The sequence below is a fragment of the Molothrus ater genome, chromosome 12 (genome assembly GCF_012460135.2).
Source record: "Molothrus ater isolate BHLD 08-10-18 breed brown headed cowbird chromosome 12, BPBGC_Mater_1.1, whole genome shotgun sequence".
In the NCBI taxonomy this organism is placed as follows: Eukaryota; Metazoa; Chordata; class Aves; order Passeriformes; family Icteridae; genus Molothrus; species Molothrus ater.
Window position 1 is genome coordinate 19,964,431 of NC_050489.2, and position 25,403 is coordinate 19,989,833.

Here is a 25,403-nt window from a genome sequence, read left to right on the forward strand (position 1 = left end):
GCAGGGGCTGAGGGCTGGGCAGGGGACAGTGGGACCCCCTGGCTCTTCTGAAGCTGCTGTGATGCGTTGGAGTGAAATCCTCCAGGATCCCCCTGCCCCCACTGTGGAAAATTCCTCAAGTGGCTGCAAAGCTGGCAGCAGTGAGGGAGCTGGGGGCTGAATCCAGGGGTCCCCTCTGGTCCCCAACAGAGGGAGTTGGAGAAGCCAGAGCCTGGCAGTGGGGTCCGTGGGGGCACCTCTCGCTGCTGCCCGGGGCTGGCAGCTGCAGCCACCAGGAAAGGCTGGGCAGCAGGAGGAGGGAAGGCACTGAGGTCCTGGAAAGGCACCGGGATCTGCCTCCAGCTGCATCCCTGAGCTGCTGAGTGAGGACTGAGTTTGCCTGGATCCACCCATCCCTGTCCAGACTCTGCAACCCCAAAACACCATCTCTTGCTCAGCGAATTCACCAACACAGGGGGGTGCCCTCTCCCCGTGACCCAGCCCTGAGGGTTCCAATCCCACTGCACACAGAGAGACGCAGAAAAGAAAGAATGAAAATCATAGAACAGTTTGGATTGGAAGGGACCTTAAAGCTCATCTTGTTCCATCCCCTGCCACGGGCAGCTGATCTGAGCAACCTTTTCCTTGACAGGGAAACTGCTGCCCAGGGTGAACCATAAATACAAAGATAATTTTAATTAATTTATTTATTTCTTTACACATAACTGAAAGTGATGTTACAGTACATAAGTTATTTACAACTGTGCAGTAATGTGTTGCAAAATAAATTATCTAGAAGGCAGCAAAAGTACATTGTTAATGTATATAAAAACTGTACAGCATTTATGGGATACAATTTTTCTTTATATGAGTATTGGCTCTGTAGTGTTTTCAAGTTATGTTCTCAGAAAGAGAAACGAAATGCCCAAGATTAAAGGAAAAAATATATAAACCACGTGGATTTTACTCCATTAAAAACACAGTTGGCAAAGTCCTTTCTCTGCGTCGCCGTCTCCCCGGCCGTGCCGCCCCGGCGGCTCCTCTGCCCGTCCCCAGCGGCTGCTGCGGGGCCACCGGCACATCCCGGAGCTGTCCCCGCTCCGGAGCCGCCGCTGCCCAACTTGGACACTGTCCTTTTGTTTCTAATTGTTGGTTTGTTTATTTTTTTTTTTGCGATTTTTTTTTTGTAGCATTTTTTTTGTTTTGTTTTTTTTTTTTTTTTAGACATACCCATGATGGAACGAGAAACTCAAACACCCCCCCCTCCCCCCATGGTTTCCTACTGCAGCTTCTCCGAGAGGAGATCCGCGCCCGGTGGAAAACAGAGAGCTGGAAATCACGGTGTTCACAAGTACATGGTTCACGTGGTTGCTGGCCCCGCTCAGCAGCTTCTGCAACACACACACGGTGTCCTTGGCCTCGTCCCTCCGCGCCTCGGCCAGTCCCGGGGCCGCCGAGCGCCCGCTGCCCGGAGCCTCCCTGCCGCGGGAAGGAGCTGCGCCCGGCCCGCTGCCCCAGGGGCCGCGTCAGTCCGGAAGCGAGGGACACGTCGTGAAGAAAGTGCAATTATTTTTCTTATTGTTTTGTTTTCTGCCGATAGCTGCTTCCTCCTCCTCTGACCAGGGATTCATCAGCAAGCGGTTAAGGGTGAATGTGAGCTCGACCGCCCGACCTCGGAGTGCTCCCGTCCTTGCCAGTGTTCAGAGATGTCTCCTGGGGTGGAACTGTCATGCCGGCAAGAGCACAAAGTCATCGTTCACGTCGACCATTGGCACATAGAACGAGGGCACCTCGTTGACACAGAGGGATTTGTGCCCCGCGGGGTCCAGCTCCTGCACCTTCAGCTGCCACTCCATCCTCTGCACCGCGTTCAGGGCAGCTGCTTCGTGTTGCTGTCGCATGAGCAGGCACGTCTGGATTGGGAAACAACAACGGGACGTGAGGGCTGAGTGGCAGGCACAGGCAGGACCATGCAGCCACAGTGGGGACAGTGTTAAATGCATCAAGGGGTGCCACACACAGGACACCTGGATGTGGAATCTCTGCTGAGCCCAGCTCCAGCAGGAGCCGAGACAAACCCCAAAGTTTGGGTTTGAAAGGCTTGTCAGCACTTCAGAGCATCCACTCCCGTGCAACGCTGCCCTGACAATCTCTGGACACCCACTCTGTGCTGGAAACCACTAAGGCAGCTCCCAGGCTCCAGCCACAGGCAAAACCCTCCTGGAATGCCCCTGCCTGGAGCACGGGGCTCCCACAGCTCTCACCTTCATCCGGTCGTACTTGTCATCCACGTCCTGCAGCCAGGAAATGAACTGTCGCGCGTTGAAACGGTCTCTGACCGATTTGTTTTCGTCTCCCTAAGGACGGGACAGCAAAAGCAGGGACATGGGATTAGTTTTGTGCTTTAAGCAGTTACAGGTCTCACAGGCCACATTCATAAGCCCCTCCTGGGGCACACACCCCTCAGAACTGCAGAGCCTGCAGGGAGGGAGGATGGACATCACTGCTGCCAGCTGCTCCTGCAGCGCTTTCCAGGGGTTCAGCCTCAGGTGGGGATGCACCCATGTGCACATACTCCCTGTTTCTCCTTGCTTTGCAGGGAGTCTGTCCATGTCAGCCCATCACAGCACCTGCACCTCTCTGACTCCTTCAGCTGATGCCAGGACAGCAGCAGCACAGACACTTGGCTGGGAAATGCCGACGGATAAATCAGAGCTCCTGGATCAACACACAGCTCGCTAATAAATCCCAGGATGCTGTCCCTGCCCAGGATCCCTCCTGCAATGCAGCAGTGTAATGTTTCTACTCCCTCCCTTCCACAGGGAGAAGCACCTCAGAGTGTAGTAAAGGAAACCTTTCCAGCGTGCAGATGATCCTGACCAAGAAGGATGGAGGGTCCCAAGACTCACTGAAAAAGCTGAGCCATCTCTGCTCCTAACAGACATGAACTCCCTGTACCCCACATTCAGTTAGACAATTAGGCAAATGATGGTCCAAGTCACAGAATAATTTGGATTGAAAGGGACCTTAAAGCCCATCTCATTCCACCCCGTCATGGGACACCTTCCACTATTCCAGGTTGCTCCAACCCCCTCCAACCTGGTTTTGGACACTTCCAGGGATAGAGCAGCCACAGCATCCCTGGGCACCCTGTGCCAGGGCCTCTCCACCCTCACAGAGAACAATTCCTTCCCAATATCTAACTCTGCCCTCAGGGGGAGGTGACATCCTGCACCTGTGTGCAGTGGTGGGTGACCTGAGCAAGGAGAGCACTAGTAACTCCTGCCTCCATGCTTCCCTCCATCCCTCCAGAAAAGCCCATCTCCTTCAGGGTCTTACAGAGCCCCTGAGGCCCTTCCTCACCGCTGAGGCAGGCACTGACCTGATTTTCCAGAGGCATGTTGTACACCTCGGAGTCCAGCAGCATGGTGCAGGCACTGAAGGGCACGGCCTGGTTGGCGATGGTCCTGGCTGCCCGGCAGTGCACGCGCAGGATCTCCTGCTCGCAGGACACGATCAGCTTCTCCTGAGGAAGAGCAGAGCAGTCAGTGTGGCAGCCTCAGCCTCGCCAGCGGGGGAAACTGGGGCCCTGCTCCCCATCTGGAGTGTCTCCTTACCCGCTCTATGCTGTGCTGCAGGCGCAGCTTGCCCCGCACAGCCTCCTGCTGCTTGAAGAGCTCCTTGAGCGGCTCCGCGAGCGACGGCGGCGGCGCGATCTGTGAGCACAGGCAGGGGTGAGAGCAGGACCTCTGTGGGGCACAGCCAGGGCTGGCTGCACCCTGAAACGTGTGCTGGCCACAGAGGGAGCAGGGACATCCCCAGGGGTGCCTGGGGAGAGACTCTGCCAAGGACAAGGTCCTGCCAGTGCTCAGACTCTGTGAGGGTGAGGACTTGGCAAGAACAACCAGAGCCTGACACACCCTCGTGTTGCAGGGCAGGGTGTGCAGCAAGGAATGGAGCCTGGTCACACTGACCCTTCTCCTCCAGCCTGGAGCCCAGATTTACCACCATGTTTATTGATGCTTTTGTATTAGTGAGGCTGCTCCTGCAGCACAGCAGCAAAATGCTGATTCTGGTGCCAAGTCAAAGAGCAGAGCTTGGGAAAATTATGGCAGGAGTTAAGAGCCATCTTTTTCCCATGTTCCAGGGTCATTAACCTGTTACTACACTGCTGCAAGAGCAGTTTTACCTCCCAGCCTCAGATCTAGTGGATTCTTACAACCTTTGCTCTAAAGCCCAACTAAATCTCAGGTCCCTCAGCACAGCTCAAGGTCTTCTCTGCAAAAATGCAGCAACTCAGGGGCTGCATTTACCACAGAGCCAGGCACTTACCCAGGCTCAGGTTTGGTGTCATATTCCAAAGGCAGGCTGGGGCACATTGGCATTGCAAGGTGGTGACAGGGCATGGGGGACAGCTTGGATGTGTGTGTAACAGCGAGGGGGGACAGTTCCCGAGGCTAAAGAGAGAAGGTGACTCACCACTGGAATATGGAGCTTGCTTAGGGGTTTGCCATCCAACAGGTAGGAGCCTGTGTAGGTGACATACTCAGCGTAGCACTGCGGAGCTTGGGGAGTAATGTAGCACAGAATTTTCCGCTTCTCCTCAATCTTCTTCCTGATCTGGAGGTACTCAAAGTAGGGGTTGGACCTGTCGCTGTGGTAAGGTTCGATGTCGTCCAGTTTGATGGCATCGACGATAGCTGCCAGGGTCTGCTGGATCATCTCCCTCGTCTGCTGGGTGGACGTGTTGATCTGCTGCTGCAGCTGCTGGTTGGAGCGCTGGAAGCGGCGCTTCCGCGGGTGCTGAGCCTGGGAATCGTCCTCCTCCGTGATGCGGCCTTTGGCACGCGTGACGGGCGCGGAGACGGGAGGAAATTCCTTCTCGGACGCGGCGGCGTTCTGCTTGTTTTGGTTGGCGAGCATCTGAGCCCGGTTCCTGGTAATCCGCTGAGGAATCTCTTCTATTTTGGGTGGTTTGGGAGCTTCTGCTACTGGTTTTTGTACTGGTTCCACAATTTCTGCTTGAGCGTTGCCAGGAGGAGCGTCCGCCTGGGGTGGCGGGGCCTGGCTCCCGCCACGGGCCGCGGCACCGTCCTGTGGAGCGCCGGCCTCGGAGCTGGCCACGGGCACGGGACAGGGCTGGGAGCTGCCCTCTGCCACCCCACCAGCCGATGGCAGCTCCTCGTGCACGGCCTCCACCTCTTTGCTCTCGGCCTGCGCGGGCTCGGACGGGGTCTGCTGGAACACCTGCGCTTCCGAGTCCTCCGCTGCCTTCTCCTCAGCTGCGTTCAGCGCTTCCGAGGTGGATTCTTGTGCAGCCACTTCTGGTTTCTGCTCCTCTGCTGGTGGTTCTGTGTCCGGGGGCAGGGTGGCCGCTGCCTGGCTGGCCGGCGGCTCCTCCGGCTCACCGGACGCTATCACGGACGTGCTGGCTTTGATGATGCCAGCGCTCGGTTCTGGAGCTGCTGCTGGGCTTTCCTCCACCGCTTCTGCCTCAGCCATCTCCGTCTCTGCAACGTCCTTAGGCTGGAGTGGCAGCTCTGGGAGCGAGAAGGGGCCAAGGTCCAATTCATCCTCGGTGTTGGTGAAGGGGTCTGGCCACGTCACCGCCTCCTCTGCATTCGCAGGTGCTGCGTTGCTGTTCTCCAAATAGTTGTTTTCTGGTGCAGCAACGACTTCGGCCTGAGGTTCTGCTGGCACACACGGGGGCTCTGGAGGGATCTCTGGTGCTTCTTCTGGAAGAGGCTTGCAGTTGTTGAAGAAGGTGTCTAACCTAGTAGGGGACATGTACGGAGCTTGCTCTTCAGCGTTTGCAATTTCTCCTGGAACTGCTTCCTCAGCATCCTCCTTGACTTCCTCCAGCCTCGGTTCAGACACTGACAGAGGGTACGAGATGGGAGAAACAGGGTAGGAAGTCTCTGTGGGAATGAAGGCTACTGGCGCAGGATGAATTGGCTCTAGGGAACAGAGTGGAGGTTTAGGGGACTCGGAAAACCTCTGGGGAGATTTCATCAGAAGCTCCGAGCCCATGGACCAGGTGACAGAGTGCTCTGCGGGGTTGCCCATGAGGCTGGGAGGAATGGCAGTGTCTGGGTTTCGGGAAGGAGGGTTATCCCAGTCTATGTTGTTTTGTTCGGGCATTGCTGAACTAAAATGGTTTTCTTCGATGGGTGGTAGGTAGGTGGATTCTGGTGGCATGATGGAGGCAGTGGCTTGCTGCTCCTCCGTGGTATCCAAGGGCATGCCGATGTCGGGGGGAAGAGCACTTTCCACTGAAGGAGCCAGCAACTCATCCCTGTGCGAAGGGGAGGATTTTGCTTGTAAACCAGAAAAGACACTTTCGGGAGACTGGGCGACCCCGCTGACGGCTCCCGGAGCACAGTGCAAAGCTTCCACTTTGGGTGAGGAAACTCCATAATCCGGGGAGTAATACCCAGGAGACAAACACTGGAACTTCTCAGCAGGAACAGAGGGAAGGGGAACTTTCTCCTCCATTAAATGCTGCACAGGAGAGTCATAATTAGATGTTGCTGGGACACTTTGCTGTCTGAAAAACTTATCTCCAACGCTGAATTCCTCTTCGGGCGCCCTCCTGATATCCACTGAGATGGAGCGGTAGAGGTTTGAGGAGGGAATGGTGCGAGTCGGGGTCTGACTGGGGTTCTCGGGGAGCCCGCTGGAAACGTTGGTGTATCTGTCGAAGAAGGAAGGAGAGCAAGCGTTCATGGACATGGTGGAGATGGGCAGCGAGTGCTGAGAGTCCGCACACTCGAACATCAGATCTGTGTAGTCCTCGTTGCTGCACGATGGAGTCCTGGGAGTCTGCATCACCTCCTCGTAGCTCGGGCAGGACACGACGGATGCCGGGGTCGGGACGCCCGTGGGCCGGTTCTGATCGGCCTGGGAGATGCTGGGAGGATCTCCTTCAGCTGGGGACCCGTGATCCAGTCCTTGGAGTCTGTCCCCACAGCAGGCTGTGCCTTGTTTTCCGGTGACAGGATAGGAGTCAGGGGACCCAACTCTTTGAGTTTCTTGTCCTTGAGCTGCGTGTCCAGCGTTAGCGGCTTCTTGGTTGGCAGATCCAGGCTCCTCTTGCGCACATCCTCCGAGCTTTTAAGTTTGTCCTTCAACTTGGGGTCTCCGGACCTGTGCCGCATTTTCTCCATTTGCTTCATTCTCTCCTTGTGCCTTTTGTGGCGTTCCTCAATCTCCAGGTCTTTCTGGCTCAGCATCCTCTCAAAGCTGGTCATCATCAAATCACCATCTCCCAGAAGTTTCTCCCTTGGCCTGGCATCCTTCTTGCCGCTGTCTTTGGAAAGGCTTATTTTTTCATTCCCATTGCTTATTTTTATGGACTCTGATTTGTCTTTGTCTTGATTCTCCTTAAGCTTCTCCTTCAGTTTGGTTTCACCGAATTTGAGGTTGTCCTCCTTGGATTTATCTTTAAAGGTGGTAACTTGAGGCCCATCCTTATCTTTCAGTGTTGACTTTGGCTCATCTTTGTGATGTTTAAAGAAACCATCTGTGTGTTTGTCCCTATGCTTTTCCTTTTCCTCCTTCCATTTTTCCTTGTGTTTATCCCGCTTCTTTTTCTCTTTAGCTGTGCTGATGGTGCTGGAACCGTAAGTCTTTTCTTTCTCCGCCTTCTTTGACAGCTCTCTTTCAGAATCATTTTTATCCTTCTTTTCAGAAAATAAGTAATCAATGCTCTTCTCCGGTTCCTCATCAGCGTCTGCCTTCATGTTGTAGGAAGAGCCAAAAGCCTCCCCATCCACAGAGAAATCCTTTTCATAATGAGTGGAATCCTTTCTGCTGCTGGAGTCCTTGAATTCTTCTGATTTTTCCTTTTTCTCTGTCTTCTCTTTCTTTGCTTTTTCCTTCTCATGACTTTTCTTTGAGGAAGATGAGGAATGTCGGTGCCTCTCCTTCTCCTTGAGCTTGTCCTGAAGGCAGGGTAAAGGGAGAGAGTCCTTAAACTTTTCTTCAGCGGCGTCGGTCAGAGAGAGGTTAGAAGACTCGAAGAGGCTGGTGAGTCCTGGCTCTTGCCCTCTGTCTGTGAAGCTGTCAGAGGAGATCTCACTGATTTTGTCATTGGAGTCATCCCTGTAGTCATTCAGAGCCTCCTCCTCCAGTTTCTCCAGCAGGCTCTTCTCCGACTCCCCTCCTTTTGAAGACTTCTTCTCTTTGGAATGCTCCTTGTCCGGCTTCTCCTTGTGTTTGCTTTTCACCTTGTCCTCACTGGTGTGTTTCTTCTCAACCTTTTCTGGGAGCTTTTGCTTGTTTTTCTTCTCCTGAGTGGAATCTATGGACATCCTTTCCTTCCTGTCCTTATACTTCTCACTGGAGTCCTTATCTTTCTTCTCTTTGTGTTTCTCAAAGGAACTCTTCTCCTTCTTCTCCTTTCCCCCTTCCGATGTTCCTTTGTCCTTTTTCTTCTCCTTGGACTCCTTGTCCTTCTGCTTCTCCGAGTGCTGCCGGTCGGAGGAGTACTTGCGGTGCTTGTCGGGGTACAGCTCCTTCTCGGCCGTGGCACCGTCGTCCTTGTCCTGCAGGCTGTCCAGGCGATGCCCCTCGCCGCCAGCTGAATCGCCCACCTTGAACCCGCTCAGGCTGTAATCATCCCTCTCGTCCTCGCTCTCATCCGTGAAGATGTCAGCGATGCTGTACCAGCTCTTCTCCTTGCCTTTCTTCTCATCCTTCTTCTCGGAGAAATCGTCTCTGTCTGTGGAAAAGGTTTTCTCTTTCTTCTCCTTCACCTGGTCGAAGGAGCTCTTCCTCTCCTTGTCTTTGCTGTGAAGATCCTTGTATTTCTCCTTAGTTTCTTTCTTCTCTTTGAAACTCTTCTCTAGTTCTTTGTCCTTCAGGATTTTCTCTGGAGCAGCCTTTTCATTTTTCTCCTTGTCGCCTTCTTTGGATTTTTCCTTGTATTTTTCTGGCTTCACCTTTTCTTTTTTTTCTTTATCAGCAGCATCTTTCTTCTCCTTTTCCTTCCCAGAATGGTGCCTCTCCCAGCTCTCCAGGGTTTTGCCACTGAACTCAGGGTCAGACTTGTCCTTGAAGAATGTTTCACAGCCATACTCCTTGAAGTCATCTCGATAGGGCTCCTCCTGCTTCGTCTTGGGATCTTTTCGCTCTTTAGAGCTGTCAGAGGAATCTTTTCTGTCTTTGTTGGTTTCACCTGTGTCTTTTTCTTTCCTTTCCTTGCCAGTCTCCACAGAATCCTTCCTTTTCTTATCCTTTTCAGGCAAATAACTGGGAGTAACTTTGTGCCTGTCTGTTTGGTCCTTTTTCTTCTCAGAGCTTTTCTCCACATAATCCCTCTCCTTTTTCTTTAAGAAAGTGTCCTTTTCATTCCGCTTCTCGTTGTATTCCTTCTTCTCTTTTATTTTATTTTCCTTTTTCTTGTCTTTAATTTCCTCTTTCACAGGTTCTATGATTAGCTTTGCCACGGTGTCATTTTTAATCTCCCTGAAATCTGTTATTGGAGAATCCCAGCTGTCCTCACCCTTGAAATCGAAGGATGAATCAGAGGACAGGTCTGAAAACCACCTCTCCTGCTGATCGTCCGAAAGGCTGAACTTCGTGTCCTCGCTTTCGGCAAATTGAGTTTTGTTATTAAACTCATCAAACCCGGACTCGTCCCTGTAAAGTTTTTCTTTTTTGCATTTTTCCTTCTCCTCCTTGAAGGATTTTTCTTTCTCTAGTTTAGAAACCTTCTCCTCCTTCAGCTCATTCTTCTTCTCAGATTTGGACTGCTTGTCCTTTGACTTCTTCTTTCTCTCCTCCTTGTGTATTCTCGGCTTCTCCTCCTTGGGAGATTTCTCCTTGACAGGTTTCTCTTTTTCTGATTTACTCAATCCTTCTCTGAAGGATTTGCTCAGGTCTTTACTACCATCTTTGATTTTTCTTAATGATTTCTCCTCTTTTGAGGATTTTCCAGTCTCATCTTTAAACAACCACTCCTTCTCCTCTGCTTTACCTTTGGGGAGCTTTTCCTCCTTCTTACCATGTTCCCTATCGTGCTTTAACACTTTCAACTTGTTTTCGACTGGATTTTCTGTCTCTACTATCAAGCCTTTCTCAGGCTTTTGTTTAGAGTCCTCAAACTCAAAAGAAAATGTTTTGATTATTTTAATGTCTTGGCTGATGGGACACTGTCCCTTCTCCTTGTTTTTATGTTTGTGTTTTGTTTTATGCTTTTTAACAACCTTCCCCTCTTTGTCCAGCTTTGGAATTGCTCCATCCACATTGCTATGGAATGAATTCTTTTTCTCAGAAACAGTGTTGTGGGGGGTGTTTTTCTTTTTGTGCTCTGGTTTCTTCCTGACTGGCTTTAGTGACTCTAAGCTCGAGTCCTCTGACGAGTAGTCTGACTCGCTCGTCAGCCTCGTCCTGGTGGAGTCCGATAGGGAACTGACGTCTGACCAAGCTGGAGAAGATATGGTTTTCCAATTGTCCGTCCTCCAGTGCTTGGAGTGCTGTTCTGTAAGACTGGCATTATGTTTCTGGGATGCTAAACTCCCATGTGAAGAGGTCGATGAGGCAGACAGAGAGTTAAACAAGGAGGATTCCTTTAGCACTAGCCTTGAGTCCTTTACACAGCTAGAGCTCTGTAGAGAGTCTCTATCATCCTCCTCACTCTCCACATTTTCACTCTCTGATTCAGAGGAACAAAACTTGTCATTTTTTTTGCCAAACCGAACCTCTTTGTTTTTTGTCTCCTTCTTCCGCTTCTTTTTTACTTTGCTTTTCTCCTTGGGTGCCTTGGTGCTGGCGGGCTCCCGAATTTTGCTGCTGGGCAGTATGGAGTGGGTGGAGAGGCGCAGCTTCTCCCCCGTGCCCACGGCCACGCTGGTCTCCTCCTCGTCCGAGCTGTCCGACAGGATGCGGTGGGCAGCTTTCTTTGGTGTAATTGTGTTATTTTTAGTATAAGTTTTCACTTCCATTTTGGGTATGGAAATGAAACTGTTTGCTTTAGTCTCTTTCCTGTAATCCTTTTTCAGCAAATGTTTGTCATCGACCGGTGGGACCCGGTCCTGCTCATCATCCTCATCGAATTCATACTCATCCTTCACCGGGGTGATGGTTTTAGGGGGCTCCTGGGCCTTGGGCTTGTGCTTCAAACCCTTCTCAAACTCTGAGTCTGTGTTATTGCCATCAACGGAGCTGGAGGGAGCGAAGGAAGGGGCGTCCTCCTCTTCTGAGGTCTCTGCAGAGAGAGAAGAACAGCGTGTGAAGGACTGCCAAGGGTTCTGGGGAGGGAACATCACTGGTCTCCTGCACACACCAACCCCTGCAAACATCCTGACACCCTTTGGCCTCACCCAGCCTTTGCAAGCTGGCACCCAACAGCTTGGAGGGTCTTTTTGGAAGGAAGCTCCTCCAGCTCCAACTTGCATGGGGTGTTCCTCAAAATAACATCCTGGGTGTATCATGAGAGCTTTGGAACAGGGTTATGACTGCACACAGTGTAGGTGAAGGCTCCCCAAAAGACTGAGAACTCTAATTTGCACTAATTAAAACCTGCAGAGTGTCCCACAGTGGTGGCAGTGGTGGAAGAGGCTCTAGCAGGGACAGCCTGGAAGCAGAAACTGAAACACCAGTGCTGGGACAGCTGAACAACAGGAACAGTGTTGGCACTCAAACCCCCTCCTCTCCACTGGAATTACCCAGCTTCTATAGGTAAGACATCCATTTACCTGCAACTGGCTTCCAATCCTACATCCCAACTGCACCAGGGAAACAACCTCAATGCTGCTTCCATGGCACACATCCCCCCAAACTAAAGCTGGTGGTTATGTTGTCTGAATTTGGGTTACAGCTACAGGTGGGCTCCTGACTTCCCTGTCCTCCTAAGGTCTCTGTGTTAGCTGCAGGCCACAGCTGTCACTGCCACGGCCACACAAAGGCCATTCTCACCTGTGGAGCTCTCCTCGCTGGAGGGGTACGTGGTCTTCCCCAGGAGCAGGTTCACCATGGTGGGAGAATTCGCTACTTTCAAAGGTGTCTCGCCCTTCCTGTTGCTTTGATGAGGATTCCCTCCATAATGCAACAACAATTTCACCACCTAAAAAGAGAAAATGAGGCTTAAGGATGCTCACCATGTTTTGATTCCAGGGTTTTTTTTCCATGGTTTTCTTACATAACTAAAAAATTGGTGTCTTCAGGACATGCCTTGTGGTACTAACATAAGAGAGAAGCCCCAGCAACATAACCAGGGAAGTGGTGGAATCATCATCCCTGGAAGTGTTCAAAAAACATTTAGGGACAGGGTTTAGTGGTGCACTGGCAGCAGTAGGTTAATGGTTGGGCTTGATGACTGGGGAGGTCTTTTCCAACCTTAATGATCCTGTGATTCTAAGAACCAACCTGGGCAGGAAAGAAGGGGGAAAAACAAGGGACAAAATCATGCTCCTGTCCCAATTCCAGAAGAATGAAGTATCCCCCTGTGCAGGGAGCACCAGTTAAAGCACTCAACAGCTCTGAAACAGTGAAAATTACACAATAATTTAGATTGGAAGGGACCTTCAAGCCCATCCCATGCCACCCCCTGCCATGGGCAGGGACATCTTCCACCAACCCAGGCTGCTCCAAGCCCTGTCCAGCCTGGCCTTGAACACAACCTCCTGTCCACTCCATGGGAAACGAGACAAAACCACCCAGAATCTCTGTGTTTTCACAGCGGGCTGCTCGAAGCCCACATTTCCAGGGGAGTGGTTTAAAGCAGGGCAGGGAGTGCCAGCACCCTGACCTTGAAGTGGCCGTTGTTGGCCGCGTCGTGCAGGGGGGTGTCATCGTCCAGCCCCTTGGTGTTGACCTCGGCGCCCGCCGCCAGCAGCTGCTTGGCCACGTCGTAGTAGCCCCGGTTGCAGGCCTCGTGCAGCGCCGTCCAGCCTGCAAGGACAGGGACACTCAGGACATGGCACCACCCTCACAGTGACACTGAGACATGGGGAAAGCCTGCAGGGGCAGCCTGGGCAGGGCTGTGCTGCTCTGATGGCCAAGTGTCTGCATGGATCCCCGTGGTGCAGCAGGAAGGAACCTGCAGCTCTGCCCTGCTACTCCTGCCAGGCAGTCACAGCATCAATCCCCCTTCTCCCTCTGGTCATAGCATGTGCTACAGTCAGAGCATCTGCCAGACCTGACACAGCCCCTGGAAATTGGAAGTTTTATATGGGAGATAAGGAGAATTGCTGATGTCATGTGAAAGCAGGTCTTAAATCTGTTCCCCTTGATACCATCATGAAATGGTTTCGGTTGGAAGGGACCTCAAAGCTCATCCATTCCCACCCCCAGCCATGGGCAGGGACTCCTTCCACTATCCCAGGCTGCTCCAAGTCCCCTCCAGTCTGGCGTTCAATGCTTCCAGCAATAGGGCAGCCACAGCTTCTCTGAGCAACCTATGGCAGGGCCTCACCACCCTCACAGGGAAGAATTTCTTCCTAACATCCCATCTAACCCTGCCCTATGTCAGCTTAAGGCCATTCCCTCTTGTTCTGCCACTCTATGGTCCTGTGGAATGCCCCTCTCCAAGCCTTCTCTTAAGCTCCTTTAGGTTTGGCTTTAGGTTCCAAGCCCTCTGTAAGGGAAACCCTGGTGCCCAGACCAGGCCTGAGCTCAGAACTGCAGACAGGGCTCAAGACAGCCCCCACACAGATTTTCTGTGTGCTCTCCAAACACAGGAACACCGGCCTGGGTTGGGGGGGAAACCAAGCAACAGCCTCTCCACAGTAATGGCAGCTCCAGCTCTCAAACAAATCTCTGAAGAGCACAGAACAAACTATTTTATCATGTTCCACAGCCTATTTTTAAGCAGAGCCTGTTTTGAAGTTTGGCAGCGCGGCTGCTCTGGTGTTTTGCTGATAGCGCCGTGGGAGCGCGTTCCGTTACCTTCACTCGGAGCCTTTGGAGGGGGCACCTGTGCCTGGAATTAATCACAACTGATACTTCAGTCTGGCACTGGGATTAATCATACGGGTGGAGGAACAGCCATGCCTATTTATAGCCCCGAAATCATGCGAAGAGAACAGCAAAGAGCAAAGTCAAGCTCTGGGATGTGCTGGAGAAAGGCTGATCCAGCCCCACTGAATGGCACCTTCATCACCCCTTCACCAGCATCCCATGGCTGCCTTTCCCTGCAGGACTCAGGGCTGCTCCCATCTCATCCCACCACCCTAAGCAGGAGCCTGGCAGCACTGCTGAGGAGGAGGAGGAGAAGGAGGAGGAGGAGGCAATACTCCTGAGCTGAGGGTCAGGATGGTTAATAACTCCAGCCTGGGTGTTTGGTGGAAGCCCAACCTTGCCCTTCACATTCCCTCTCCATCAGCAGCACCCCCACATTCAGTCCTTAAAAACAACTCCCAAAAATTCACAGGCATCAGCCCCCCAATTCCAGAGAGCTGACTTCACAAACCCACTCTCAGCAGTATTTCTGTGCATGTAATTCCTTCTATTTTAAGTAAAAATAGAGCTAAACCTGCCCACCTCCCTTTGCAAATCATCCTCCACACTTCCAACATGGCCCCCCGCCATGGAAGAGCAGAAGGAAACAGTCCAGAGTGGCCTGGTCAGTTTTGGGGTGTGGAGCCACAACAGCTCCAGGGATTCTCTGGATCCTGCCCAGCCCAGCTTCACCACCTCGAGCAGACTGCACAGCCTGGGAATTCTGCTCCCAAGCTCCAACAAGAAAACTGATGCTTCGGGGGATTTTTTATGTGGCTTTTTGTTGTTATTTGTTTTGTTTTTTAAGGGGCAAAAAGACTTTTTTCTCTTCAAAGAGCAAAATCACAATTTTTGGCAAATCCCCTCTTTCCAAGGCGCAACCCCATGTTAGAAACAAACTACTTTTTCTGCTGGGAGTCGTTCTTGGAGGTGGAACATGCAACCAGGTGGGAAGAAAGCTGGGATTCCTGGGCAGTTACCTGCAAAGTCCTTCACATTGACATCTGCACCCTCGATGATGAGCTCCTTGATGCGCCGGGCGTCCCCGCGGATGGCAGCGCGGTGCAGCCGAGTCTCTCCTCGCTCGTTTCTCTTATTTACTTTATCTTTGGTTTTGGAGGCAGAGTTGGGAGTTCCCTTCTGACAAACTGTAGACTGAGAGGGATGCTTTGGTGTTGTGTCAACTGCAGGGAGGAGAGAAACAGCGTCAGGGAGTGCCATTCCGTGGAGTTCCTACGCCCTTAGAGGGAGCTCGTGCATCACGTTTGGTCTCGGCTCTTCCCGAAATATTCACCACAAGGCAGCAAGAGGCAACCCAGGCTCTGGAGTGGATGTGAACAGGGCAGCCTGTGTGTCCCACAGAGATGGGAATCTCGGCCTGCCAGACCCACTGGAGAGCTGCAGTCCTGGCAAACACTGTGGGCAATCCCGTGATCTGGGAGCACACAATGCAGCTCCTTACCCTCAAACCTCAGCTCCCGAGAGAAGTGGCCTTTTACCAAGCACATGTGAGGCCTGATGGCCTTGGGAGGAGACTGCATTTCCTGGGAGAACACTGGAATGCTCTGCAGCTTTTTCCCTTTTTGTTTTCCCAAATAACAGCAACATAAGCAGTGAAATTGGTGTTTTTTTGGCTAAAAGCAGCAGTGTTGTGTGTAGGATGTGGATGTGAGTACATGGATAGCACAGAGCCTCCAAAAATGGGGGGGACACGTTTGCAACAGATAAAAATTACTAGAACACAAAATCCATGGTAAACACATTCCAGCTGCTCCACACCTCAAGTTACAGCTGTGGTGGTTACACATCTTATCCCCTTCCAAGAGAAGAAACATTAAAAACCTACAGAGGATAGTATTTTGTCTTCATTCACAATCTTCCTTTACTGATATAGCCTGAGAGGTCAGTGGGAAACAGAGAGCTGAGGTGGAGGAGGCTCCCATGGAAGCAAAGCTCCAGCTGAGCAGCCAGGGCGGGCTGGGGGTGCCTGGATTGGGCCCGAGGGACCCTGGAAAAAGGAAAGGCAGCCAGAGCCACGAGCAGATCCCAGTGACACCACACCTGCAGAGCCCTGTGGGAGGAGTGAGACCCCAGAGAGCAGCAAAGCAGCCCCCCTGCACCATGCCAGGGGTGGCAGCTCAGTCCTGCTGGACCTCTGGAGACCCCGGGAATTCCGGACATCTGGGTGCCTCTGGCTGCAGCTCCCACCTGCCTGCCCACCCTTCAGAACAACCCCCCGGTCTCACCTGGGCTGTTTGCAGACTCTTCTGCTGTCATCTGCATGAGGAGAGCGACCTGCTGGCGCTCGGAGAGCGGGTACCCAGCCCGGATCCCCGACAGGCCCATGCCGAAGAGCAGGCCCGGCTTCCTGGTGGCGGGCTCCTTTTTAATCCTCTTCCGCTCGGGACCCTGTTTCTCTGTGGGACAAGGACACAGGACACAAGCCATCAGTGCCACTGGAGCCCAAAGCCACGCTCCTGTCTGAGCGTGGGACTGACAGATCCGAAAAGCTTGTGCTGAGGGAGGGATGGATCCCTGTGCTGAGGGATGGATGGATCCCTGTGGTAATGGATGGATCCCTGTGCTGAGAGAGGGATCCCTGTGGGTGATCCCTGTTGGATCCCTGCAGTGGGAGCACTGGCACCTGGAGCAGCCACGCAGGCCCACAGCAGTGAAGGTGCAGCCAGGACATGCCCCACTCCTGCTCCTCCAACAGCCTCCCATTCTTCTCCACCACCAAAGAGCAGCAGAGGAAAGAGGGAACAGACCCTTTGAGGGGCCACGGCCAGAGCTGCACCTCCCATCCTGCTTCAGGAGCCTCCATCCCATGCCAGGGTGCCTGGAGGAGCCTACTCAGACTGACACCAGCACAGCATGGACCCAGCTGGAGGCACTGAACAGCATCAACAGGGAGAGCTGAATGAAAGATACAGGCTGGCAGCTCAGAAATGTGGCCATCACACCCATCTCATCATCATCATCATCATCATCATCATCATAGCAAGGAGGCTGCAGTCAAACAGGTGTGGGCAGCACCAGGCTGGTCCTCTCCTCCCAAAGTGGCTGCTCCCACCTGGCCCAGAACACCCACCTGCCCTCAGGTCTTCTGCAACCCTCTAAAAAATCCCAAACAAACACAAGGGAGGGGAGGAAGAAATCTCAGAAGTGCCTGGCTTGTCATCCCAAATCCAGCCTAATACTTGGTCTCCTAATCATCCAGCTGCAAAGGCAGCTTCTACTGAGAGACCAAGAGCAAGCACCCCCAAACCACAGTCACACAGTCGTGGAATGGTTGGGTGGGAAGGAACCTTGAAGCCCATCCAGTCCCACTCCCATGGGCAGGGACACCTTCCACTGTCCCAGGGTGCTCCAAACTCTGTCCAGCCTGGCCTTGGGCACTGCCAGGAATAAGGCAGCCACAGCTGCTCTGGACAATGTTAAGGTGCCTCAGTACCTTCACCTTAATAAAAACCAGCAATGCTGCAGCCTCTCTCCAGCTCTGCTCAGCCCCTGTGTCACACTAGATGTGGGTCACGGGCACATGGCCAGCAGGGTGGAGCCTCTGGTGCCTCCACACAAAGTCCAGCAGGTCAGCTGGAACCACCAAGGGACAGGGTCACACACGGCCACCAGACTGTGCCCCACAGCACAGGGTTCTTCCTTCACCCCCAAAGTGCAGCTGAGGAAAGGTCTCTGGCAGAGGAGGGCAGCAGTGGGTGGGGATGTTCTGCTCCTGCCGCTCTCAGCTCCACGGCTCAGGCACAGCCAGCTCCACAAACCTCTTCTGGACACAGTGCACAGAGCTGCCAGCCTCTGCTGCTCAGTGCCACCTGGTGCAGGTGATTTCCATCCACCCCTGCTACTGGGATCCTGCACATTTAGGAAACAATGACAGTTCCAGGGAACCTCTCAACCAGAGAGCTCAGCCACCCCTCTTCAAAGCCCTCTGCTCATTGCCCAGAGAAGCTGTGTCTGCACCTGGATCTCTGGAAGCATCCAAGGCCAGGTTGGACAGGGCTTGGAGGCTGCAGAAGGTGTCCCTGCCTGTGGCAGGGGTGGGATGAGATCAGTCTTAAGGTCCTTCCCAACCCAAACCATTCCATAATTCTATGAAATGCAAGCCCTGGAAACATGTCTGCATTGAAGGCGAATCCCAGTCTATTCTGAAACCACATTTTGGTCATCCTGGCAGCTGTAACAGAGCTGGAAGATGAAATCAGATCCTAGGACAGTTTTTTAATGGCTTAAAATAAAATTAAAATCCAGCATGCTTACGGGAAGACAACTTTGCCGAGGTGGCTCCAGGAGCCACGCTGCTGTGCTGTGTGTCCTGCCAGGGGACACAGGGACACCTGACCCGTGTGTGCAGCACCTCTCCAAGCTGCTTAAACCCTGCTCAGCCAGGCCTGGCTTCCTCCAGCCTTGGTCACATCCAGCCATGCCCCAAAGCCAGGCATGAAGAAGCTTGAGGGGTCATATCTTGGCTGGTGCCACCAAGCAGAGTCCCTGGAGCACACGATGCCCAGGGCTGCTCCGCACGTACAGAGCCACAATTAGAATGGGAACATTTTCATTAATATCCCCTGGCTGCTGCAGGTTGTCAGCACGAGCCTGGGATTTGCAAAAATTGATTATCAAGTTCAACCGAAACCCCCCTAAACTCCTATTCATTCTGCAGTTGCAGAAATTTCCTCCTCCACAGAACATTTAACATTACAAAGCATGTGATCAACAAGATAAAAATAAATTGGAAAGCGGCTGCCGCGCTCTCGCTCGCTATGGGGAGGCAGCCGAGGACTCGGGCCTGTGCTTCCTGGTGGGAAGGGCTCAGGGCCAGCTGGATGGGACCTGGAGCAACCTGGTGTGACACCCTACCCTAAGGGTCCAGTGGAGGGTGTACCTGCCCAAGGCAGGGCGTGGAGATGAGCTTTAAGCTCCCTTCCAACCCAAACCGTGCCATGATTCTATGGCTCCATGGCACGGGCAGCGTGGCAGCCCCCAGCTCCCTGCCTGGCACAATCCTCAGGCAACGTGGAGGGACCACATAAGCAAGATCCTTAATTGGGTCTGAAATGCAAGCAGAGGATGGAGACAGAGCTGCTCCCATCATCCACTTCCCATCCTGAGCCTCGGCAGGGTGAGAGCCCTGGCTGATTCCAGGCTCACAGAGCTGCATGTGTGTTATTTGAGCCCAGAGGATTTTACTCAGAATCAGATTTGCAGCAGATTTAAAGGTGTCCCTGCACAGAGATCTCAGCTTGCTGGCTCCTGCAGGCTGCTCCTGTGCCTCCAAATAACTGCGCCTCTGGAACAGCTTGCAGCAACACAGAGTGACTGGAGAGAAACTCTCTCAGTGTTACCCACCTCGGCTGACAGAAAAAAAGCTTATTTGACACTAAAACCCCTTCAGCAAGCACAAACCCTAGCGACACGGGGGGTGTGCAGGCAGGCAGCCCTCAGTGCTGGCAGTGGCTGGACCGTGCACACAGATCCCAGTGGGAGAAGACCACGGCAGCCCACGGATGCTCTGTGAGCCCAGGATGATGAGCCACACCTCCATGCAGTTATTTTTAAAGCAGCTTGTTTGCTGCTTGCTCCAGCCCTTCTGCAAACCTCCCGAGCACCAGCCCTGGTTTAATTCGGGGATCCTGCTCGGCTCTTCCCTCGCGCTGACGCCAGCAGGAACCGCGTGCACAGCTTAAAGGGGAAAGCAGGAGCTGAGCTGGGAACTGCTCCTGCCTTTCACCACACCGAGCCCGATAGGCTGGGAAGGCTGAGCAGGAGCAGACTCCCAGGACAAAGGGTTTGAGCATCACCCAGAGGGTGGTTCTGGTGCCCACACGAGACTACAGGCAGTGCTGCAGTGGGGAGCACAAATCCAGGGCTGCTGGAAGCACCTCAGCAGCTCCATAAGGATCCCAGGGCAGATGGAGAGGGATTCAGTGCTGCTGGGCTGGCTCTGTGTGCAGACACAGGCTGAACCCAGCCCCAGCTGAAACGGAGAGGAGCAGGAGGAGAGCAGGGCGGTGATGGAAAACCTCTCAGAGGTTTCTCCACACATGGTGTGACTGTGGCAGGTCGTGGGGACGCCGGAGCCGCGCGGCCCCTCGCTCCCCACGCACGCAGCACACCCTGTAATGCAGAAAGCATCTGCTCCTGCTGCTCGGCATGACAACACACGCACGGGAGGTGGAACCCTGAGGAAAAATACCGGCTCCGAAGCAGCAGCAGCAGCAGCAGCAGCAGCTCGTGCCGAGCGTCTGGGCCACGCCGAGTGCCGCCCCAGCGGCGAGAGGGGCTCTGCAGGCGCTGCTGAGCCCAGCCAGCACCACCAGAGATCAATAGGAATAAATTAGAGCGGCTCAGACAGCAACAGAGACTGCACTGCACCCCTGGGAGAGCAGGCGGGCTGCGCTCCCCCCAGCCCGGCCGGCCTGCGTAAGAGTGACTCATTCCTGCTGCACAACTTGGAGGGCATGAAACCTTCTGGAGCATGTCGGCTCAGAGCAGGGCAGAGCAGGTCCAGCCCTGAGGATGCACTCCCAGGCTCACAGGGCACCTGCAATGTGGGCCCCTGGCTCAGGAGTGAGAGCAGCACGGTCCCACCACACGCCAAGGCTGTGGGGCGCTCCAGAACTGAAGGACGAGCAGGCTGAGGGAAGGCTGGAGGTGGCAGAAGCAGCACCATGGCACAGGTGGACAAACAAGAGAGGGCAGCAGGACAGACCAGAGCACTTGGTGGTGAAGTGCTCAGTGAGGAGGGTGAGCAGGAGAGCCCTGGAATGCAGAGGAACACAGCTCGGGCTGGGGGGACACTCTGGCACCAGGAGATGTCGGGCACACTGCACACAACAGACCAGGGACACAGCCAGGAGCTGATTTGGTTTATCAACCTAGTGCCACAAAGGAAAACAAGAGGAAAAGCAAGGTCTGCCTTGACAGAAGGCACCCTGAGCTGCTCCCATAGAGTGGGGAGCTCGTTCCCACCTGAAGGATGGAGGACCAGAGCCAGAGCTTCATCCCACACTGCTGGAAAGGATAGTGGAGACCTTGGCTGTGAGTCAGGAGCAGAGAAAAGGTGCCAGCAGAAGGAACAAGCCCCTTTATAACCATGTCAGTGTGCAGCTGAGCCCACCATCCCCAGTGCTCAGCTGGGCTCCCTGGGGATGAGGATCTGCAGGGCCCAACCCCACTGGCTGCAGTATTTTAAAATACAATTTGACTAGAGGGGTTTAATGCTGTGTGACAGCCTGTGGTCCAAATCCAGGTGCTCTCCCTACACTTGTGGGCCAGACCCCACAGCTGTGCCCTGATGTGTAAAAGCAGCTCCTTCACAGAGCGGCCACTGGCTCCCAACATGCTGTGAGAGGAACCCAGAGGCTTCATCACAAACAACAATCTCCATGTTAAAAGTGAGTTATTCAGAGCAAGATCAATTTTCAAGTCCAGACCGTTCATTTCCCACGAAATAGAAAGAGCTGGAGGAGGGAGGACGGGGGAGGAAGGCTCTGGCCAGCCCTCTCCTCCCGGAGCTGGGGCCAGGACACTCTGCAGACAGCGCTGATAAAAGCTCTTGTATTAAGGAAAAAGCCATCATTGATAGATTTTTGGTTCACAGAGACACAGTACACTGCAACCTCTCCCTCTGCATGTTAAGGAGGTGATGAGGGGGGAGGAGGGAGATTTATGGCAGCTCCCGTCATAAAACGACCTGGTTTTCTGCGCAGCCCTTCCCAGATGGCTGCTGCACACGGGGAGTTTCTCAGGGTGATCTGAAGGCTGGTGTGTGCCAGGCTCTGCACACTGTACCGGCATTATGGAGCCCAGCTAGCAAGGGAGAAGCTCTGACATTCACTCTCTCCCTGGTTGCTAGGTGAGAACAGTTTCTTACTATTTTAGTAAAAGGACTGAAATGACACAGGCAAAGAGAGCCCCGCTGCAGCGCACCCCCAGCTGCACACACCGGAGCGCAGCCAGGCCCGGGGACGGCACAAACACCACTGTGGGGTGCAGATGCCCTTTTTAATAAGCCAGCAATTTGCTTCTCACGGATTCCCTGGCCAGCCTCGCCGAGCTGGGACTAACGAGCCCGTTCCCATGCCGTGTCACTCCAAACACTCCAGCATTAGGCAAGCAGCAGCCGGCTCCAGGAGAGGATGGTTTGGGTCAGCTGATTCATCAAGCATTTTCTAACCTACTAATTAGCGTCACGTAACAACCTCGGGGGATTAGGGAGAAGAAGTTTGAAGCTCCAAGGCCAGCTCCTGCCAACCATATTCACCCTGGCCCCCGTCCACCACAGCACCTCCCTGGCTGGCCACAAGCCCCTGGAATCAGTCCTGGGCACCAGGAGAGCCCTCTGAGCCCAGAAAGGTTGATATGCACAGACCAGCTTGGAGAGCTGGTGGGGTTTCTCCCTCCCTTATTCCTCCAAGAGCACTCAGGGGAGGAGATGGACACACAGGGAGAGAGCTGGACAAAGAGGGAGAGACTGGAACACACAGGGAGGGAGCTGGGCACCCAGGGAGGCAGTGGGACCCCAAGGAGAGCAGAGCCCCCAGCACTGCTGGGGACCACCAGCTTTGACCCAGCCTCACTCAGGCCTTCCCAGCTCCCAGGGAGAGCTGTCAGAGGCCAAAATTATCTCAGCGTGCTCTGAGATTTGTATTGAGCCCCAACTCTCCCTGCTGATGACTAAAGGCCTGGAATCCACAGCTGCACCTCAAGCCAAGGACTCAAGCGATAGCGTGACATCCAGCTAAGGAACCCCTCCTGAGGAGCAGCGGGCACGGGGAACTGTGCTCTCCGTGCACCTCCCAGCAGCGCTGCCTGTCCCGCTGTGCAGCAGGGACCTGTTGGTGCGGATCCACGGTGGCAGAGCCCGAGGCAGGTGGGGAGTGCCCGGCCCCACGCCGGCAGTCTGGTGCCGTTGAGTCAGCCGTGACTCAGCCGTGGCTCAGCGCCGCAGCCGCGGCACCGCTGCGCCAGCCGCCCGTGCCCACCTCTGCTGCCAGGTGCCTGCCCGGCAGGAGCGTTCCCTTCTCCCTGCTGCTGCTCCTCTCTGGGTGTTTGTCAATGCCACAATTACCCGGGGCTGCTGGTTTGAAGCCCCCTCCCGGCGTGGGGAGCTGCAGGCAGCCTGGCACGCTGCTGGAGGGAGCAGAGCTGGCTGTGCTCGTTCGGCGGCTGCCGGGCTGCACGTAGGCTCTGGGCAGCGCCTGTGCATGTGGGGAGATGCCACACCAGGGAAGGAGAGGGAAGGAGGAGAAGTCTGAGGCACAGAGATGCTGCTCCCACAGTGCTGGAGCTGTAACATGCACAGTCTGGAGGCTCACGGCTCGATGCCATTTTTTTTTCCTAAAGACAGTTTATTTAGTTAACTCTGAGGAACCTGAGAGCCAGAATTGTTGCTCTAGAAACCATTTTGAGGAAGATTATTTTAAAAGATTTAGCTCTGAACCAACTGTACCCAAACCATGGGCTCAGCACAGTGCTGGCCAGTAGTGCCTCTGGGAGCCCACAGAATCCTGGAATGGTTTGGGTGGGAAGGGGCCCCAAAGCTCATCTCGTCCCACCCCCTGCCATGGGGGGACACCTTCCCCTATCCCAGGATGCTCCAAGCCCTGTCCAGCCTGGCCTTGGGCACCGCCAGGGATCCAGGGGCAGCCACAGCTGCTCTGGGCACCTGTGCCAGGGCCTGCCCACCCTGCCAGGGAACAATTCCTTCCCAATATCCCATCTACCCCAAAACCATCCTGCAGCAGCAGCTGCTGCCCCACACCTGGTCTGGGCAGGTTGTGCTGCCCTTGCATGGGAGACAAACCCACCTCTGATGTTTCTCACCCCAGATATGGAGCACCTACGTCAAGGCTGAGCCAGAGCCATCCGGGAAAAAAGCAACACACACCGTGCTAAGGAAAATGAGTCACTGCAACACATCAGGATGAGGATCCACACTATTGTTTAAACACTTGAAGAGGAGAAAAATACCCCACTAGAGGCAAGGAGAGAGCTCTGCTAGCTCCCAGCTCCCACGTCCTTACAGCTGAATTCCACATGGCTGTGGAACATCCTGGCAGACCCCCTCACGCACACACAGCAGCCCATGGACACAGCCTGGGAAGCAGGAGCAGGTTACATAAACCAGCCGGGGTCAGCCAGCAGCGATGGTGCAATCCCACTTCTCTGAGGGCTGGGAGCAGAGCTGAGGAGCACAACAAGCAGCAGCAGCCTCCCCCTCCTGCAGGAACACAGGGTGGGTGCACAGCAGCCTCTGTTCCAGACAAAAGCCTGTCCTGTGCGTCACACCTGTGTCCTCAGCCAGGTGTCACTGATGGCACCAGAACAGAGCTGGGGGCACCCCTCCACCCCAGAACGTGCAGCTTCTGAGCACCACAAACACGTCTGTACCTGCCTCTACCTCGAGCAGGCCAAAGACCACACAGGCTTGAAACACCCCACAGTTGCAATGGGGTGGTGCAAGAGCAGAGCAAGGTGCCAGGAAGTCTTCTCCTATCTCCACTAAGTCTTTTCCCATCTCCAGCATCGGATTCCTGCTGGAGTGAACGATGACAGGGAAGAGAAACAGGCTCCTGCTAAGCACCAGTCTGACTGTGCACACTGATTGCTGCTGGGATCTCCAATCCAGTGGCTGAGTCACTTCCTCCCCAGTTCCCACCAAACAGGTTACCTGCACCTCCCATACACCTTCCCAGAGGTTGTGAGAGCCCAGTTTGTCTTTAAATGGGTGTCATGAACTCCTTTGTGTCTCCTCTGGGAGCTGGGCTGCTGCTATCCCTCAGCTCACCCACTTCCCCAGAAGGATGAGCTCTGCAGAGGAAGGAGAGGACGTGTCTGAGATAAGAATCACATGGCTGCAAAAGCACAGGGGTACCAGGGGAGCCCTGAGCAGGGGGGGTCTCATGGGCTGCTGCTCCCACCCAGCAGCCACAGCCTCTCCCAGCAGCTCTCTCTGCTCTCCTCTGCATTTGGTTTCCTTCTTGCTGCTGCCAGTGCAAACATTTCCAACATCTCTGCAGCCAGAGAGAGCCTGGAGCCCTGGGAAAAGCAGATCCCTGTCATGACATTCCAGCTGTCACGAGGGTCAGACAGCCCTGCAGCGAGTTTGGGCTTCAGCTCTCAACCCAGTATTGAAGGTGGCACAAACACCCTTGACAAAGAGCAGCTCCAGCTCTGCTTCATCAGCTCTGCCTGGCCCCAGCCACTCCTGCAAAGGTGACACCCCAAGGGAGACACCACAGCAACCCAAAACCTTGCAAATGGCCAACAGGTTTAGGAGAATTAATGAACGTTTGGAAAGTCTCTCCCCAGACAGGGAGTTCAGGAACACAAACCCGTGGAGACACTGGGCCACTCTCAGGACACATCACCACCAGGTGTCCTGCCCCTGAACAGTCCTCACTGCTGCAGTGGCACTCCTGGCCCTCCCAGATCTGCCCTCCTGACTCCTGAGGCAGAGGAGA

At 54.2% G+C, this 25,403-nt stretch overlaps 1 protein-coding gene across 1 annotated transcript in view; it reads right to left on the bottom strand.

Annotated features, from left to right (window-relative positions):
* Positions 1–668: 668 nt before the first annotated feature.
* Positions 669–25,403, bottom strand: part of ANKRD11 (ankyrin repeat domain containing 11) — a 130,521-nt gene continuing 105,786 nt past the window's right edge. Inside the window, 10 exon segments of the mRNA XM_036390136.2 lie at positions 669–1,892; positions 2,244–2,336; positions 3,362–3,505; positions 3,597–3,695; positions 4,459–6,875; positions 6,878–11,188; positions 11,899–12,046; positions 12,731–12,873; positions 14,901–15,104; positions 16,167–16,337. Of these exon segments, the coding sequence (XP_036246029.1) occupies positions 1,707–1,892; positions 2,244–2,336; positions 3,362–3,505; positions 3,597–3,695; positions 4,459–6,875; positions 6,878–11,188; positions 11,899–12,046; positions 12,731–12,873; positions 14,901–15,104; positions 16,167–16,337 (7,916 nt within the window). The 3' untranslated portion in view covers positions 669–1,706.